The following is an 18,654-nucleotide window of genomic DNA, read 5'->3' as shown; positions in this document are numbered from 1 at the left end:
CATCGTCTTCCTCCTCGCGCCGCGCCGCCCGCCAGATCTTGATTCCGGCGAACTTCGCCCCGGTGAACTTCGAGTGCCGCCGAACCAAGGCTTCCCTCGCTCCAAGATTCTCACGTTTGAACGGGAAACTTGCTCCGCCGCCGATTCGTGGTCACGCGGGCCGATTTCCTTCAAGTTCGGCGACCTCATCTTCCGCCGGAGCTCCGTCGCACCACCGCGCCATTAGCGGTAAGTACGCCGGACTTGTAGAAGACAACCTAGTGTAGAAGATAGGCTTAGTGATCCGGGTACTCAGACACTTTGTATGGGTGCAGCCGGAAGCATGCCACTCGAATCGTCACTTTGCACTGGTAGCTCTTCGAGTAGCCCGGATCCCAACCAAATAGAACCCATATGCCCGGATCCTATATCATTCCTGCCACCGTATGTTTCCGACATCAGACTAGCTCAACCTTTTTCCGCATCTTCCAAAGACCGCTCCAAGCCGGATCCCTACCCTCCAAGAGCTCCAAGAAGAACTCGAGGGACAAGCTCGGATGGCAGCAAAGGTGCAGGAGGCGGAAAACAAGAGGGCGTCCAAGGCCCGGATCCGTGAAGGAGAACGAGGTCAATGGTGGCCTTGCGCAACCACCGACGTGGAGCTTAGAGAGCTCCAGAACGAGGGAATGATCTCCACACACTGGAGTTTCGTTCGTGACTCCGACGCCCCCAAGCCAGAAGCCGGAGAAGTTGTCATGACCAAGGCTTGGGTGGAACGCGGTCTTTCACTCCCTTGTTCGGAATTTTTCCTCTCCATCCTCAACACCTACGGGCTCCAGCCCCACAACATTTGCCCCAATTCATACCTTCTCTTGTCCAACTTCGTGACTCTCTGCGAAGGACATCTTGGGATCCGGCCAGATGTCAAGTTGTGGCAATTCTTTTTCCGAGTGAAGAAAGAAACTAAGGACAAAGCAATGGTGAACTGCGGAAGCATGACGTTTATGCTCCGCCCTAATCGTATGTATCCTCCCCATGATTCACACGAGTCCGTCCGGTACTGGAACGCCGGATGGTTCTACGAGAAGAATGCTCCTGTTCCGGATGTCCACGAAGGCCTTCCCCAGTTCGTCAACGAACCTCCGGAAGAACTTGCAAGCTGGAGCTTCGTCCCTCCACTCGCCCTGACTCCAACCTTGGAGAAAGCTGCGCGGAGAATCTCCTGGCTAGTCCATGACGGACTTACCGGAGCCCAGCTTACACTTAGCTGGTTTACCCGGAGAATCCAGCCCCTTCGCTACAACGCGCGGTTGATGTGCGCTTACACCGGGGCGGATGATCTTCTCCGGGTTACCCGCCATGATCTTCCGGCTGACTCTCTGAAAAGAAGATTCAAGACGCTGGTGAAGATTCCGAGGGGCCAACAGGTCCCGGAACTGTTCAAGGATATCTACACGAACGATCAGTGTCCTCCGGTAAGCTTCGTTCTTTCCGTTGCTTCAAACTTCACAAGGATAACTCTAACTTCTGTTCATTTTCCTTCCAGCTCAATACTTTGGCGGAGGACAACTTCCGCACCATCATTCGCGTCCCCGTTACCAGCGACACGGCGGAGGAGGCTCCGGAAGACGACGAGGAGGAAGAGGACCAGGCACCCCGCAAGGCGGCCCCTCGACCTACAAAGCGTCCCCGCGCCAAGGCTTCCGGCTCTGAAGCCGGAGCTAGCGGCGAGGCCTCCGCCAAGAAGCCAAAGACGACGAAACCACCTCCGCTTGACTCAAGGAAGGCGGAGCGTGCGCGTCTACGGATGCTCTCGACGGCTGGCCAGGGCACACGCCCCATCATTCCCGGCGCCCCGTGAGTTTCCGAGCATGATGCGATTTTTACTTAGCGAAATTATTTCTTGTCTAAACCCTTTCACTTGTTTGCAGGAATCCGAAAACCGCTGCCACGTGGACCACCAGCCAGGAGCCCATCACGAAGTACATGAAGAAATCTCCGGCTGTTGGTCCCTCTACTCCAGTTCCACCCAGCGCTTCCCACCCAACTCCTCAACCGTCGCCTCCTCAGGCTGACCCATCTCCCCCGCCTGCCGCAAACACTCCACCGGAGATAATTCCGGTTAGCAGCGGGCACCTGGAGGAAGAAGATCCCAAGGCCAAAAGCCCTGCCCAAGAAGAGGCGGAAACACAAGGCCAAGGAGATGCGGAAGTCACTTCCGAGAAGGCTGGAGAGGGTGCTGGCGACATAGTCGTGTTTCCGAAGAACTTCGGAGATCCGTGGACACCACTTCCACCCCCAAGGCGTATGCCACCAAGTTTTTAACAAGCTGACTGAGGCGGAGAAGTGGGAACTTGAACAAGACCTGCTCAACGCCATGCTGAACAACGCACAGGGAAGCCGGATTCCGTGACATCGGAGATCCAGGACTTCAAGAAAAACATTGGCCAGTTCTGCGATCAACTTATCTGCAAGCACAAGGTACTCCCAGTAGCCCCCAAGCATGTAGGCGGAAACTCAAAAAGTAGTTAGCGCTTAAATGCTTAGAGAAAAATTACTTCCGGGAAAGTTTTTTAGAATGGACCAGTAGCCCCCAAGCATTATGGCGGAAAAGTTCCGGCAATGATGCTTTAAAAGAAACCACTGCTACAGGCGGAATTTTTACTCCTGCACTGTTTAAATTTTACAGGAACAGCAGGCGCTGCACTACGAGCTGCACAAGAACATTGCCCTGCAGCGCCGCGTTACTCTGAGTCAGGCGGAAAATATCCGGACCCTGAAGGATGAGAATGCGGAACTGGCTAAACAACTGGCAGACGCCCAAGGTTGGTTTCCACCTTCTTCGTTATTAACCAAATTCCGACTTCAAATTTGCTGTTAACGTATATTATTATAGGCGCATCCTCCTCCCTTGCAACAGCTTCGACTGAACTTGAGAACCTGCGCTCCTCGTACCAAGAATTGGAGACGAAGCTAAAGGAGGCGGAACTTAAGAGGGAGCAGGCCGAAAAGCAGCTGGCGGAGAAAAACTCCGAGCATATCAGGGAGAAGGGCGAGCTGGAGCTGAAAAAGAATGCTGACAGCGAGACCATCAGGAGGCAGCAAAAGGAGCTCAACGGACTCCGGAAATTCATGGAGACAGCGGAGCAGCACTGGGACTTGCTCAATGAGAACATCTTGGGTATGATATCGGAACCTTGTCAAGATATTTGCTCCGATTCTTTTTTACTTTGCGCTCAAATTGCATGCCTATATCCTGATTATCTTTTTATGTAGAGCCGCTTGGGTACCCGGAACAGCGCCGGAATTTGTTCCCACGAGACGATCTTCTGCAACTCGCGGGTGATGACTGCAAGGATCTCATCTCCGCCTCCCGCAAAATATGCCATAATTTGAACATCAAAAGGAGCCGCACTTGTGACGTGCGCAAGCTTATTGGTAAGATGGACGTTCTGCCGGAGCTGGTGATTGATCTACAAGCATCTTCAGCCCGAGGCGCAGCTGCAATGGCCTTGACCATGTGCCTAGCACATACTCCGGGTCTTGATCTTGATGAAGTGACCACGGGCGTTCCTCCGGATGCGGACGTCGGCGAGCTGCTGGATGCAGTGAGCGGCTACGACACCCGCATCGCGCGCAGGATCCGGCACGAGGAATTCTACGACAAGGTCGTCCTCGCTGCTGACGAGGCCTTAGAAGCGGAACTTTTGAAGGATCTCGACGCCCAGGCGCGACCTGCGGAATCCGGAGCCGAGTTTACCTGGACCAGCTCCAAGGATGCGCCCCAAGAAGAACCCAAGACCAGCACTGCTGCTTCCGAAGAAAAGGAAAGTGAAGAAGACGTATCTTCTCCGGCCGAAGGCGCCAAGGAACAAGATCCAGAGGGCAAAACTTCTCCGGCTAAGGGGGAGTGAGAACTTTTATTCCTGCGGGAAAAGCAATGCATCATTTTGGCCCCAGCGAGGGTTTGTAATAAGACTTTAAATTCTTAAGTAGCTAGGAACGAAACAATTATGCATGGGGCGGAAACACTTATCCTGCTATCCGTTAAATATTGTGTGCATGTTTCGTTTTATGTCGGAAAGCAAGTGCTGACTTCGTTATTTTCCGGCTTGCTCGCTTGACCTTCCACGAGCCGGAAAACCTTAGCCGGAAACGCTCGCCAGCGGCGACGAAGCCCAATGGCAGTCCGTCCATAACCGTGGAAACAAGCCCCCAGGCATAGGTGCCGGAAATCGCTACTAGGAATCCACGAGTTCGCAACAGATAACAACTTTATCAGAAAACTTAAGCTTACGTCCTAAAGGACGATTTTGAAAATCACAACTTTCATACACGCCTAGGCGGAAAAAATCCAGCTCTGCGGTTTTAGTTGGAAAAAACATACACGATCTAAAATGAACAAGTAAAGGAGGTAAAAGACTCAAAAGAGTGAACCAGAAGCTTTATTTCATTGATCATGTATAACTATTACAGAGTTTAGAACTCGGAAAATATATGCTAAGTGTAGAAAGGACGTAGCTGTGCGATATTCCAAGGGCGATCTGTTTCATCGTAGATGTCATCCGGATCCTCACGCTTGCGTTTCCGGTGCCAGTTAGCAGGTCTATCCCTTAACTCGCGGAAATCGACAAGGTAGTACGACCCGTTATGAAGCACTTTGCTAACGACGAAGGGTCCTTCCCATGGAGATTGCAGCTTATGGTCTTTCACCTGTCGAAGGCGGAGGACCAGGTCTCCTGCCATAAAGGAGCGTTTCCGAACTCGACGACTGTGATAACGTCGGAGCTTTTGCTGATAGATGGCGGATCTCTGATCTGCTAAGTTCCGAGCTTCCTCGATCAGGTCCACAGATAGCTGTCTTGCCTCGTCAGCTGTTTCTTCATTGTAGGCAGAAACTCGCGGTGAATCGTGGATGATGTCGGAGGGAAGTACGGCTTCGGATCCGTATACCAGGAAAAAAGGGGTAAACCCTGTTGATCTGTTAGGGGTAGTTCGTAAACTCCACAGAACAGCCTCCAACTCATCAGCCCAAGCTCCGGCTGCTCGTCGCAGCGGTCCTTCAAGGCGTGGTTTAATTCCTGATAATATTAGGCCGTTAGCCCTTTCAACCTGACCATTGGACTGTGGATGAGCCACAGATGCGAGGTCCAGTCGTATCCCCATTGTCTCACAATAATCCCTCAATTCTCCTTGAGCAAAGTTCGTGCCATTATCTGTGATTATGCTGTGCGGGATGCCGAATCTCATCACGAGGCTGCAGATGAATTTTAGTGCCGTAGCACCGTCGGCTTTTCTCACTGGCTTAGCCTCGATCCATTTGCTGAACTTGTCAACAGCGACCAGGAGGTACTCAAAACCGCCAGGAGATGATTTTTTTAACTTACCAACCATATCAAGCCCCCAGACCGCAAATGGCCAGGTGATAGGTATGGTCTTCAGCTCTTGGGCTGGAGCGTTTGGTTGAGTAGCGTAGTACTGACAACCTCGGCAGGTCTTGACTATTTTATCAGCGTCTTCTTTAGCTGTAAGCCAATAGAAACCTAACCGAAAAGCTTTTGCAACGAGTGATCTGGGAGCGGCGTGATGCCCGCAGTCCCCTGCGTGGATCTCTCTGAGGATTTCAATGCCATCTTGATTGGAGACGCATTTAAGAAATACCCCTGCTGCACTTCGTTTGTAGAGCTGTCCATCAACTATTGTGTAGGTTCGTGCTCGCTCGACGATACGTCGTGCGAGGACCTCGTCCTCTGGCAACTTCTGATCGATGAGGTAGTCCAGGAAAGGCTGGGTCCAGGCCGGAATGATAGCCATCACTTCCCTAGCCGGAGACACTGCCACCTCTGGGTTTTCCGGGTTAGCGCCCTTAACTGAGGGTATCCGGAGATGCTCCAGGAAAATGCCAGGCGGAATTGGTTTCCTGCCGGATCCGAGCTTGGATAGCATGTCTGCCGCTGTGTTATCGTCTCTCCTGACGTACTTGACTTCGTATCCGAGGAAGCTCTTGGCAATCTCGTCAACTTCGTCTCTGTAGGCCGCCATGACGGAATTTCTGGCGTTCCAGGTTCCGGCTACTTGTTGTGCCACCAGGTCGGAATCTCCACAGCATATGATGTGCTTGATCCCTATTTCCTTAGCGATGCGCAGACCGTGTAGTAGAGCCTCATATTCCGCCATGTTGTTGGTAGCTTCGAAGTGGATCTGCAGAACATACTGCAATTCTTCTCCGGTAGGGGACTTCAGGGTGACTCCGGCTCCTGAGCCTTGATGCTGCTTGGATCCGTCGAAGTGCATGACCCATGTTTCTGGTTCCGGCTCCAGACTTGCATCCGGAGCTTCTGTCCAATCTGCAACGAAATCTGCCAGAACCTGAGATTTTACCGCAGTCCTTGGCTTGTAAGCGATGTCGAAGGCGGATAATTCGATGCCCCATTTAGCCGTACGTCCTGTTGCGTCAGCGTTGTTGAGAATTGTTGACAGCGGAGCCTTGCTCACGATCACATGGATGCTCTTGGAAATAATGCCTCAACTTCCGGCTGCCTAGGAACACGCCATAAGCTAGCTTCGAAAGTGAGGATATCTCTGTTTTGATTCCGTCGACACCTCGCCGATGTAGTAGACAGGTCTCCGGACGTCATATTCAAGACCTTCTTCCTTTCGCTCCACCACGATGACGAGGCTGATGACTTTGTTGGTAGCTGCCGGATAAAGGAGCATTGGCTCGACTCTCTTGGAGCTGCCAAGATAGGCGGGGAGGTGAGTATCTCCTTCAACCCTCGAAGAGCTGCATCACTGCGTCGTCCCAGCATAAATTTGTCTGTTTTCTTCAGCAGCTTGTACAGAGGTAGTGCCTTCTCGCCAAGACGGCTGACAAACCTACTGATTGCTGCAACACAACCAGTTAGTCGTTGCACATCTTTGAGACAAGTTGGCCTTTTGATGCACAGGATTGCCTTGATCTTTTCCGGGTTAACCTCAATGCCTCTGTGAGAGACTATGAAGCCAAGGAGTTTTCCGGCTGGCACGCCAAAGACGCACTTCAGCGGATTCAACATCATCTTGTACCTGCGGAGGTTGTCGAAGGTTTCTGTGAGATCGCTGATCAAGTCGGATCCTTTCCGGGTCATGACCGCGATGTCGTCGACGTAAGCGTGCACGTTCCGGCCAATTTGGTCCTTCATGCACCGCTGCATCGTACGTTGGTAAGTAGCACCTGCATTTTTCAAACCAAAAGGCATAGTAACATAGCAGTAAGTACCAAAGGGGGTAATGAATGAAGTCGCCTTTTGGTCGGATTCCTTCATCCGGATCTGATGATACCCGGAATACGCATCAAGAAAACACAGAAGTTCCGCCCCCGCCGTCGAATCAATGACTTGGTCAATGCGCGGCAAGGGGAACGGATCCTTCGGGCAATGTTTGTTCAAGCCAGAGTAATCGATGCACATTCTTAGTATTTCAGTGTTCTTTTTGGGTACAAGGACGGGATTCGCGACCCAATCGGTATGGATAACTTCTATTACAAAACCTGCTTCTAGTAACTTTGCTAGTTCCATTCCTATGGCGCGGCGCTTCTTATCTCCAAAGCGTCGCATAGCTTGCTTCACTGGTTTGGCCCCCGGATTTATGTTGAGGTAGTGCTCGGCGAGTTCCCTAGGTACTCCGGACATGTCAGAAGGTTGCCATGCGAAGATATCCATGTTAGCGCGGAGGAACTCGACGAGCGCGCTTTCCTATTTGGGGTCCATGTTGGCTCCGACTGAAACCTGCTTGGAAGAGTCACCTGGGATGAGGTCGTGCTTCTTGGTTTCTATCGCGGGCTTGAAGGAGGTTTTCTGCTCGGAGATTTGCTTCTTGGTGGTCTGCATCTCAGTCGGATCCACCGCGGCTCTCAGAGCCTTTCAGCTCTTCTCCGGATATCACGTACTCTGCGAAGGCGGCTTCGCCTAACTCGCACTCATGAGCTTTTTTGTAGTCTCCGGATACGGTAATCATACCTTTAGGACCCGGAATCTTGAGCTTGTTGTAGATGTAGCACGCTCTTGCGTGGAACTTGTGGTAGGTGGGCCTGCCGAAGATGACGTGGTAGGAGCTCTTGAAGGGCACAACTTCAAACGTGATCTTCTCTTCGCGGAAATTATGAACATCGCCAAAAGCCACGGGAAGTGTGATGCTGCCGAGGGAGTTCGCCTTCTTACCCGGAACCACGCCATGAAACTCAGTGGTGCTGTGTTTGAGCTGTTCCTTGGTGAGGTTCATCCGCTCTAGAGTCTCCAGGTACATGATGTTCAGGCTAGCTCCGCCATCCATGAGGCACTTGGAGAAGTCATACCCGTCTATGCGGGGACTTACAACCAAGGCGTAGCACTCCTTTGGCACAATTGCGGGATGATCCTTCCGATCAAATGTGCACGGGATTTCCGACCACCTGACGTACTGCGGCACAGCCGGAACTATGGCGTTCAGGATCCGGGTAGCTGACTTGGAGGCGCGTACTGTTGGGGTTCCGAGGAAAGTGTGGTAAGCCCCCACGCTCTTTTTGTCGAATGGGTTGGATTTTCCTGCGGATCCTGCCTTGGGATCCGGCGAGTTATCATCCTCATCCATCGCCTCGGAACTATCGTCCTCCTTGTCCTTGTTCTTGCCCTTGCCACCTTTTCCGCGAGGGCGGTGCTTCCGGGCGCGCTTGTATCCGGCCTCCGGGTCGTTCTTTAGATCATTGACCCACTTGCAGTTGCGGTTGGTATGAGTGGACTTCCCTGTAACCGGATCCAGATGGGCCAGACAGGGCATGTCTCTGTACTCTTCATAGGTTTGCGGTGCGCGGGATCCGGCAGCAGTGACCTCGGAGGTATGCTGCTGACCCCTGCCGGCTCCGCCTCCGCGTCCGCGTCCTCTTCCGCCTCCTGGACCTCCGCGTTGAAACGCCATGGCGACCATCTCGGATCCGCCACTCTTCTGGTCATCAGGGTTCTTGCGCTTATGGCTGCTGCTGCCGCCGTTGTCACGGTTCTTCTTTTGTTGGTGCAGGGGGATTGCTGTGGCTGCGAGATCACCGCCTGCGTCGTCGTCGGCGGCAGTGTGATCGCTAGCGATGGTGATCATGTCATCCAACGTCAGTTGATTTGCATTGACCATGCAGGTTAGCTTGTGTCGCAGCAATCCTCCTCGCTGCAAGCCCCCAATGAAGGCGTGCATTGCTGTGCGGTTGTCAACGTTCTCGCACTCGTTTCTGCATGCCAACCATCGGGTGAGGAAATTCCTTGATGTTTCGCCCTTCTTCTGGATGCAAGCCTGTAGGTCGCTTGTTGTGGCAGGTCGCTTGTAGGTGCCCCTGAAGTGTTTCTCAAAAGCGTTCTTCAGGTCGAACCAGCAAAAGATGGAGTTCTTCTCGAGGTCGCTGAGCCAGATCCGGGCTGGACCTACAAGGTACAACTGGAGCATGCGGCAGGCGATGTTAGGGGTTCCTCCGGCGAAGGTTACAGCATTGTAGTAATCCTCAATCCAGGTATCCGGCCTTTCGGTGCCATCATAATGCTTCAGATTTCCAGGTAGCTTGAGGTTCATCCTTGGCTTTGGTTCCTCTCGAATCATCCTGCCAAAGCACTTCGGACCAATGTAGTCGGTTCTGTACTCGTTAAGGCGGTCCCGCGCGTCGCGCGAGCCGTGGCGAGGAGACTTGGAGCGAGAGCGAGATCTCCGGCCATTGCCTCCGCCTCCACCTCCGCCGCCACCGCTAGGTGGTGGTGAGGGAGACCTGCGAGGTGGGCGGTCTGACTTCTTGCTTCCGCCATCTGAATCTCCTCGGCCTTCCTGGTGCTGACTCCGGCTCCTGTGGCTGCCTTCGCCTTGGCGCTGGCTGCCCTGGTCGTTCCGGCGAGGCTCCGGGTCACGGCTCCGACGAGGCTCTGGGTCCCGGCTCCTGCGAGGTTCTGGATCGCGGCTCCGACGAGGTTCTGGATCGCGGTTCCGGCGAGGCTCTGGACCGCGATCTTCATTCCGACTCCTCCTGGGCTCAGGCTCATGAACATTGTTCTGATTCCGGCGAGGTTCCGGCGAGCGCTCCCTGTTTCTGTTTCTTGGCAGCACGTTGTCGCGGATAACAAGCGCACCATGCCCTACGGGCCTGGTGTTTCCGGCTGGACTACGGCGGCGAGGGGGTCGCGGGTAACCGTTGGGTGGAGGTGAGGGGTTGCGGTATTTGTCTCTTCCGGAGTACATCGCGTCCTTTCCCTTCCTTGGATCCGACGGAGGCGTCTGTGACGGAACGGGGATCGGATTTGGGTGCTCCCCTGGCCCTTCTTCCGTGCTCCGACGATCCGGTGTGCGATTCATCGTCCTTCTGCGCGGTAGATACACGATTATCCGGATTGGATTCCAACCTGCGCGAAGTATCGCCTTGTTCGCTGCTGCATTGCTGAAGCGACAAGTGTGCGGAGATAGTTGATATCAACTTCTTCGTCCTTCTTCTTCAGCAATTCCGCAGCTTTCTGCATGTTGTCCTTTGGAGTTTCCAGCGGCTGGTGATCTGCGGGCGTGTTGAAGGGTATTCTGCGAGGCGGAATTGCTTCTCTAACAATTCGATCGGCCTCCGCCTGCGCATAGGTCATCTTTACCTCCCACTCAGCCCTCATGCTCTTGACCTGCTCGAGTGTGGCAGCAATCTCGCGGTCCTGTCTCTCGAAGTTTTCCGTCCAGGCTGCATGATCTGCCCTTCCTATCCTTAACGCAGCTTCGGTATCGGCGAGCCTCTTGGCTGTGGCCAGCATTTCCTTTCTGGCGGTCTCTAGGGCCTCCAGATCTGCGGCGTCGCCCGGGGTTATAGGTGTGTTAAGAACTGCTCGCGCGGCCACCTCCTCTGCTGACAAGATTTCCTCCGAGGGAGAATCCCTTTGGGGTCGCACTCGAGACATTGGAGATCCTTGATGGGATGGTTGGGGGTCAGATTGGCTGACTTGGTCTCCGGATCCAGTTTGTCCCAGCGCTGCTACCGTTGCGAGAACCTGCTTGGGCTGGGCGGAGTCGACTTCAGGCTGATCGCCGTATCCGTACTCCCTTATCTTGCGAACGAAGTCATCCGATTCCGTGGACGGGGTGTCGCCGGAAATTGGGCTCAGATTGCCCAAAATCGACTCTTCAACCGGAGCTTCGCTTTCTCCGACAAGCTGAGCCTGATCCGGATCTGCGCCGCTTTCCGGTGCCTCTACCTGCTCAGGACCAACTCCGTCTTCTTGAGGGGCGGTTCCGGCGGTATGGGCCAAGAAGTGTACGAAGTGGCACCTCTGCTTTTCTAACACCTGGGAAACCCAGGCGGATCTGCATTGGTCTTCCACCTTTGTTTCCTGCTCGGGGGCGGATTGGGTGGGCTTTGAAATTTCCAGATCCGAGGCGGAATCGTCCTTGGGGAGCTCCGGCATCTCCGATCGGATCTTCGCGACAGCGTCCAGCTCTGCGGCGGTCGCGTCTGCGTTACTTACCAGTGGGTTTCCGTCGGAATCGACGGTTTCCCCGATGAAGATGTGAATGCCGCCAATTGGGACGATGGAGAGCTTGACGGGGTTTGTCCTAGCCGGAATCCAGCACTCATCCGGAGGGACGATCGGCAGATTTCCGGCGTAAAGGACGCGCCCCACAGCGATGGTGTCGTCGTAGCTTCCCATGGCGGAACCCTCCCGGTTCCGGCCTCCAGACGCCACAGGCCCCACGGTGGGCGCCAACTGTCGTTGCCTAATCGACGGTACCCCGGAGGAGGGATCCTCATGAGGGGGAGAAGAGGTAGGGGCCATAGGGCGGAGTGCACACGGGACGGTGGTACGCGAGTTACCCAGCTTCGGAACACCTGCACGATGACAGGGCCTACTGCTGCTTGTCTGGTATTATCTGGGCGCTTTCGCGTTGTTACAATGAGTTGTGGTTGTGCCTCTAGGGCTCCCGGGATCCGGCTTATAAAGGCGCACGGATCTAGGGTTTACATGGAGAGTCCTAGCCGGATTACAGATAGCCTAGCTACGGTACAATATCTTGCCGTGCACGTCACGGATCCGCCTTCCATACACGTCGTACTGGATCCGGGTTCCTCATGGGCCTCCCTGGATCCGGGTCACTCCTAGGTCGGTACGGATCCGGCCTGCTGATCCTGGGCTGGACTTCTTCCTTCATGATCAACAGCAACTGGGCCGCCCGATGGGCCACATGCCTCATCACCATCTGTGGGCCACCCGGGCTTGCCGGATCTAGGCACTGTCGATGGTACACCCATGAAGTATACCCACAACACCGTGATATGTTTAAATTTGATAAAACTTTTAGTGCAACTAAGAGTAAATTGCATGTTGAATCTTCAGAGGTGTCTAAGGTACTTGATGATACAAATGGTATTTTGGAAGAAGTAATTGATCTTGATGTTTTACCTCTTGATAATACTTGATTTGCACCCTTTCTGCGTCTAGCTCAAAGGCGTTAAAGAAAAGCGCTTATGCGAGACAACCCATGGTTTATTTCTGTTATTTTTGCTTTGTTGAGTCTTGGAAGTTATTGCTACTGTAATAACCTCTCCTTATCGTTTTTATTTCGTTTTTGTGCCAAGGGTAGCCTCTAATAGAAAGAAAGCAGTGTCTGGGGTATTTGCAATTCTGAAACAGATTCTGTGTTGGTCACGGAAAAAATTCTTAAAAATCGCCAGAACGTTATTTTGAGCTGAAAATTTTTGTGCTTATGCCCCAGAAAGTTAGATAACTTTGTTAGTTTAGCATTTTTAGATTTGAGCAACAGAACTATTTCTTTACTTTTGATCTCTGCCTGCTGGTCTATTTTGATAGATTTATGCCATGTTTTGCATTTGCGTCTTATGCTTCGTCTTTTTGAGTTCTTTTGTGAAAAAGCAGCTTTGGGAAGAAGTAGCTATAGTAGCATATGTTAAAATGAGTGTTTGATATGTGCCATTACTGAAGCCTTGCTGGTTTGATATATTTTTATTTGCACTAATATTGCTAATCAATTGTGCTTAGTTTTATGTGAAGGAAGTTTTCAAGTGTAGGGAGAGAAGAATGATGCAATAAGATGAAGCATGGACAAGAGCTCAAGCTTGGGGATGTCCCCTGGACCCCCCAAGAAATATCCAAGAAGTACAAGCGTCAAAGCTTGGGGATGCCCAAGGCATCCCCTCTTCATCAACAAAAAGCACCAGCTCATTTTTCAACACGCTATATTTTAACTCCTTCATGTGATATGTGTTATCCTTGGAGCGTCTTTACTTTTTGCTGTGTGTTTACTTTCAATAAAGTTGAATCCCATCATTCATGTTTACTTTGGAGTGATACACGATCCACCGCTTTGCATATTTACTTTGGAGTGAGACACGCTCCGCTGTTTTGCATGTTTATTTTGGAGTGAGACATGATGGCGTGTAACTCACACGTTCGTTGGGAACCCCAAGAGGAAGGTATGTATAGCAGCAGGTTTTCCCTCAGTAAGAAACCAAGGTTTATCGAACCAGTAGGAGCCAAGAAGCACGTTGAAGGTTGATGGCGGCGAGATGTAGTGCGGCGCAACACCAGGGATTCCGGCGCCAACGTGGAACCTGCACAACACAACCAAAGTACTTTGCCCCAACGAAACAGTGAGGTTGTCAATCTCACCGGCTTGCTGTAACAAAGGATTAGATGTATAGTGTGGATGATGATTGTTTGCAGAAAACAGTAGAAACAGTATTGCAGTAGATTGTATTCGATGTAAAAGAATGGACCGGGGTCCACAGTTCACTAGAGGTGTCTCTCCCATAAGAAATAGCATATTGGGTAAACAAATTACAGTTGGGCAATTGACAAATAGAGAGGGCGTGACAATGCACATACATGACATGATGAGTATTGTGAGATTTAATTGGGCATTACGACAAAGTACATAGACCGCTATCCAGCATGCATCTATGCCTAAAAAGTCCACTTTCAGGTTATCATCCGAACCCCTTCCGGTATTAAGTTGCAAGCAACAGACAATTGCATTAAGTATGGTGCGTAATGTAATCAATAACTATATCCTCGAACATACCATCAATGTTTTATCCCTAGTGGCAACAGCACATCCACAACCTTAGAACTTTCTGTCACTGTCCCAGATTTAATGGAGGCATGAACCCACTATCGAGCATAAATACTCCCTCTTGGAGTTACTAGCAAAAACTTGGCCAGAGCCTCTACTAACAACGGAGAGCATGCAAGATCATAAACAACACATAGGTAATAGATTGATAATCAACATAACATAGTATTCTCTATTCATCGGATCCCAACAAACACACATGTAGCATTACAGATAGATGATCTTGATCATGATAGGCAGCTCACAAGATCAGACAATGATAGCACAATGAGGAGAAGACGACCATCTAGCTACTGCTATGGACCCATAGTCCAGGGGTGAACTACTCACACATCAATCCGGAGGCGACCATGGCGGTGTAGAGTCCTCCGGGAGATGACTCCCCTCTCCGGCAGGGTGCCGGAGGTGATCTCGTGAATCCCCCGAGATGGGATTGGCGGCGGCGGCGTCTCAGTATGTTTTCTCGTATCGTGGCTCTCGGTACTGGGGGTTTCTCGATGAAGGCTATTTGTAGGCGGAAGGGTAGGTCAGGGGGCCTGACAGGGGGCCCACACACTAGGGCGGCACGGGCCCCCCCTTGGCCGCGCCGCCTTAGCGTGTCGGCGCCCTGTGGCCCCACTTCGTCTTCCCTCCGGTCTTCTGGAAGCTTCGTGGAAAAATAGAACCCTGGGCGTTGATTTCGTCCAATTCCGAGAATATTTCCTTACTAGGATTTCTGAAATCAAAAGCAGCAGAAAACAGCAACTGGCTCTTCGGCATCTCGTTAATAGGTTATTGCCGGAAAATGCATAATAATGACATATAATGTGTATAAAACATGTGAGTATCATCATAAAAGTAGCATGGAACATAAGAAATTATAGATACGTTTGAGACGTATCAAGCATCCCCAAGCTTAGTTCCTACTCGTCCCGAGTAGGTAAACGATAACAAAGATAATTTCTTAAGTGACAATGCTACCAACATAATCTTGATCATACTATTGTAAGCACATCTAATGAATGCAGTGATCAAAACAATGGTAATGACATGAGTAAACAACTGAATCATAAAGCAAAGACTTTTCATGAATAGTACTTAAAGACAAGCATCAATAAGTCTTGCATAAGAGTTAACTCATAAAGCAATAAATTCAAAGTAAAAAGCATTGAAGCAACACAAAGGAAGATTAAGTTTCAGCAGTTGCTTTCAACTTGTAACATGTATATCTCATGGATATTGTCGATGTAAAGTAATATAACAAGTGCAATATGCAAGTATGTAGGAATCAATGCACAGTTCACACAAGTGTTTGCTTCTTGAGGTAGATAGAAATAGGTGAACTGACTCAACATAAAAGTAAAAGAATGGTCCTTCAAAGAGGAAAGCATCGATTGCTATATTTGTGCTAGAGCTTTTATTTTGAAAACAAGAAACAATTTTGTCAACGGTAGTAACAAAGCATATGAGTTATGTAAATTATATCCTACAAGTTGCAAGCCTCATGCATAGTATACTAATAGTGCCCGCACCTTGTCCTAATTAGCTTGGATTTACATGGATTATCATAGCATAGCACATGTTTCAACCAAGTGTCACAAAGGGGTACCTCTATGCCGCCTGTACAAAGGTCTAAGGAGAAAGCTCGCATTGGATTTCTCGCTTTTGGTTATTCTCAACTTAGACATCCATACCGGGACAACATAGACAACAGATAATGGACTCCTCTTTTAATGCATAAGCATTCAACAACAGATAATATTCTCATAAGAGATTGAGGTTTGTTGTCCAAACTGAAACTTCCACCATGGATCATGGCTTTAGTTAGCGGCCCAATGTTCTTCTCTAACAATATGCATACTCAAACCATTTGATCATGATAAATCACTCTTACTTCAGACAAGACGAACATGCATAGCAACTCACATGATATTCAACAAATAAATAGTTGATGGCGTCCCCAGAAACATGGTTATCGCACAACAAGCAACTTAATAAGAGATAAAGTGCATAAGTACATATTCAATACCACAATAGTGTTTAAGCTATTTGTCCCATGAGCTATATATTGTAAAGGTAAAGAATGGAAATTTTAAAGGTAGCACTCAAGCAATATACTTTGGAATGGCGGAGAAATACCATGTGGTAGGTAGGTGTGGTGGACACAAATGGTATAGTGGTTGGCTCAAGGATTTTGGATGCATGAGAAGTATTCCATCTCGATACAAGGTTTAGGCTAGCAAGGTTATTTGAAACAAACACAAGGATGAAGCGGTGCAGCAAAACTCACATAAAAGACATATTGTAAACATTATAAGACTCTATACCGTCTTCCTTGTTGTTCAAACTCAATACTAGAAATTATCTAGACCTTAGAGAAACCAAACATGCAAATCAGATTTTAGCGTGCTCTATGTATTTCTTCATTACTAGGTGCAAAGTATATGATGCAAGAGCTTAAACATGAGCACAACAATTGCCAAGTATCACATTATTCAAGATGTTATACCAATTACCACATATATCTTTTTCCAATTCCAACCATATAACAATTTAACGAAGAAGAAACTTTCGCCATGAATACTATGAGTAAAGCTAAGGACATATTTGTCCATATGCAACAGCGGAGCGTGTCTCTCTCCCATACAATGAATGCTAGGATCCAACTTTATTCAAACAAAACAAAAAACAAAAACAAAAAGACGCTCCAAGCAAAGTACATAAGATGTGATGGAATAAAAATATAGTTTCAGGGGAGGAACCTGATAATGTTGTCGATGAAGAAGGGGATGCCTTGGGCATCCCCAAGCTTAGACGCTTGAGTCTTCTTGATATATGCAGGGGTGAACCACCGGGGCATCCCGAAGCTTAGAGCTTTCACTCTCCTTGATCATATTGTATCATCCTCCTCTCTTGATCCTTGAAAACTTCCTCCACACCAAACTCAAAGCAACTCGTTAAAGGGTTAGTGCACAACTAAAATTCACATATTCAGAGGTGACACAATCATTCTTTATACTTCTGGACATTGCACAAAGCTACTGAAAGTTAATGGAACAAAAAAATCCATCTAACATAGCAAAACAGGCAATGCAAAATAAAAGGCAGAATCTGTCAAAACAGAACAGTTCGTAAAGACGAATTTTTAACAGGCACCAGACTTGCTCAAATGAAAAAACTTAAAACTAATGAAAGTTGCGTACATATCTGAGGATCAGTCACGTAAATTGGCATAATTTTCTGAGTTTCCTACAGAGAATTAGACCCAGATTCGTGACAGCAAAGAAAACTGTTTCTGCGCAGTAATCCAAATCTAGTATCATACTTTTATTAGAGACTTTACTTGGCACAACAATGCAATAAAACTAAGATAAGGAGAGGTTGCTACAGTAGTAAACAACTTCCAAGACTCAAATATAAAATAAAATTGCTGTAGTAAAAACATGGGTTGTCTCCCATAAGCGCTTTTCTTTAACGCCTTTCAGCTAGGCGCAGAAAGTGTGTATCAAGTATTATCGAAGGATGGTGCATCTACAGCGGGATGCGGAGTTTTATCAACCATGCATAGTATACTGGATACATAAGTTTTAGCGTCTCCCTTTTCATTAGTCTTGGGCTTACTACTCTCATCGAACAAATTTTCAGGAACAAGCCAAACATAGTTATTTTCTAGTGCTTCATGCATTGCTAGGAGCTTACATGGTATTGGTGCTTTGATCTCCCCACCATCATTAATATTATTAGTATACCTTATTCTATCCATATCCATTTTTTCAAGGAGACTAACAAAATTGGTATAAGAACCAAGCATATCATATTTAGCAAAGACCTTTCTAGCCTCTCTTGCTATACCACCAAATTCTCTAAGAAGGGTTTCTAAAACAAAATCTTTCTTTTCCCCTTCTTCCATATCACCGAGTGTAAGAAACATGTGTTGGATTATAGGATTGAGATTAACAAATTTAGTTTCCATCATACGAACTAAAGCAGCAGCGGCAATTTCATAAGTAGGAGCAAGGTCTACCAAGTGTCTATCTTCAAAATCATCAACGGTACTAACATGGTTGAAAAATTCTTCTATATTATTTCTCCCAATTATAGACCCGCGCCCTACCGGCATATCTTTAATGGTAAAATTAAAAGGAAACATGATGAAATAAGTAAAGTAAGTGCAAGTAACTAATTTTTTGTGTGTTTTTAATATAGAGTGTAAGACAGTAAATAAAGTAAAACTAGCAACTAATTTTTTTGTGTTTTGATATAATGCAGCAAACAAAGTAGTAAATAAAATAAAGCAAGACAAAAACAAAGTAAAGAGGTTGGATTGTGAAGACTCCCCTTGCAGCGTGTCTTGATCTCCCCGGCAACGGCGCCAGAAAAACTGCTTGATGGCGTGTAACTCACACGTTCGTTGGGAACCCCAAGAGGAAGGTATGATGTCGTATAGCAGCAGGTTTTCCCTCAGTAAGAAACCAAGGTTTATCGAACCAGTAGGAGCCAAGAAGCACGTTGAAGGTTGATGGCGGCGAGATGTAGTGCGGCGCAACACCAGGGATTCCGGCGCCAACGTGGAACCTACACAACACAACCAAAGTA

At 49.1% G+C, this 18,654-nt stretch overlaps 1 protein-coding gene across 1 annotated transcript; it reads left to right on the top strand.

The window, feature by feature from the left end:
- The first annotated feature begins 483 nt into the window (after window positions 1-483).
- Window positions 484-4,063, top strand: LOC127308121 (uncharacterized). The gene is made up of 6 exons (XM_071822163.1): window positions 484-1,454; window positions 1,526-1,836; window positions 1,911-2,284; window positions 2,375-2,429; window positions 2,796-3,160; window positions 3,256-4,063. Exons 1-6 carry the CDS (start codon window positions 537-539, stop codon window positions 3,891-3,893), a joined length of 2,661 nt encoding a protein of 886 aa, XP_071678264.1. The 5' UTR covers window positions 484-536; the 3' UTR covers window positions 3,894-4,063.
- Window positions 4,064-18,654: the final 14,591 nt, after the last annotated feature.

The sequence above is a fragment of the Lolium perenne genome, chromosome 6 (genome assembly GCF_019359855.2).
Source record: "Lolium perenne isolate Kyuss_39 chromosome 6, Kyuss_2.0, whole genome shotgun sequence".
NCBI lineage: Eukaryota > Viridiplantae > Streptophyta > Magnoliopsida > Poales > Poaceae > Lolium > Lolium perenne.
This window is presented reverse-complemented; position numbering and strand designations above follow the sequence as displayed.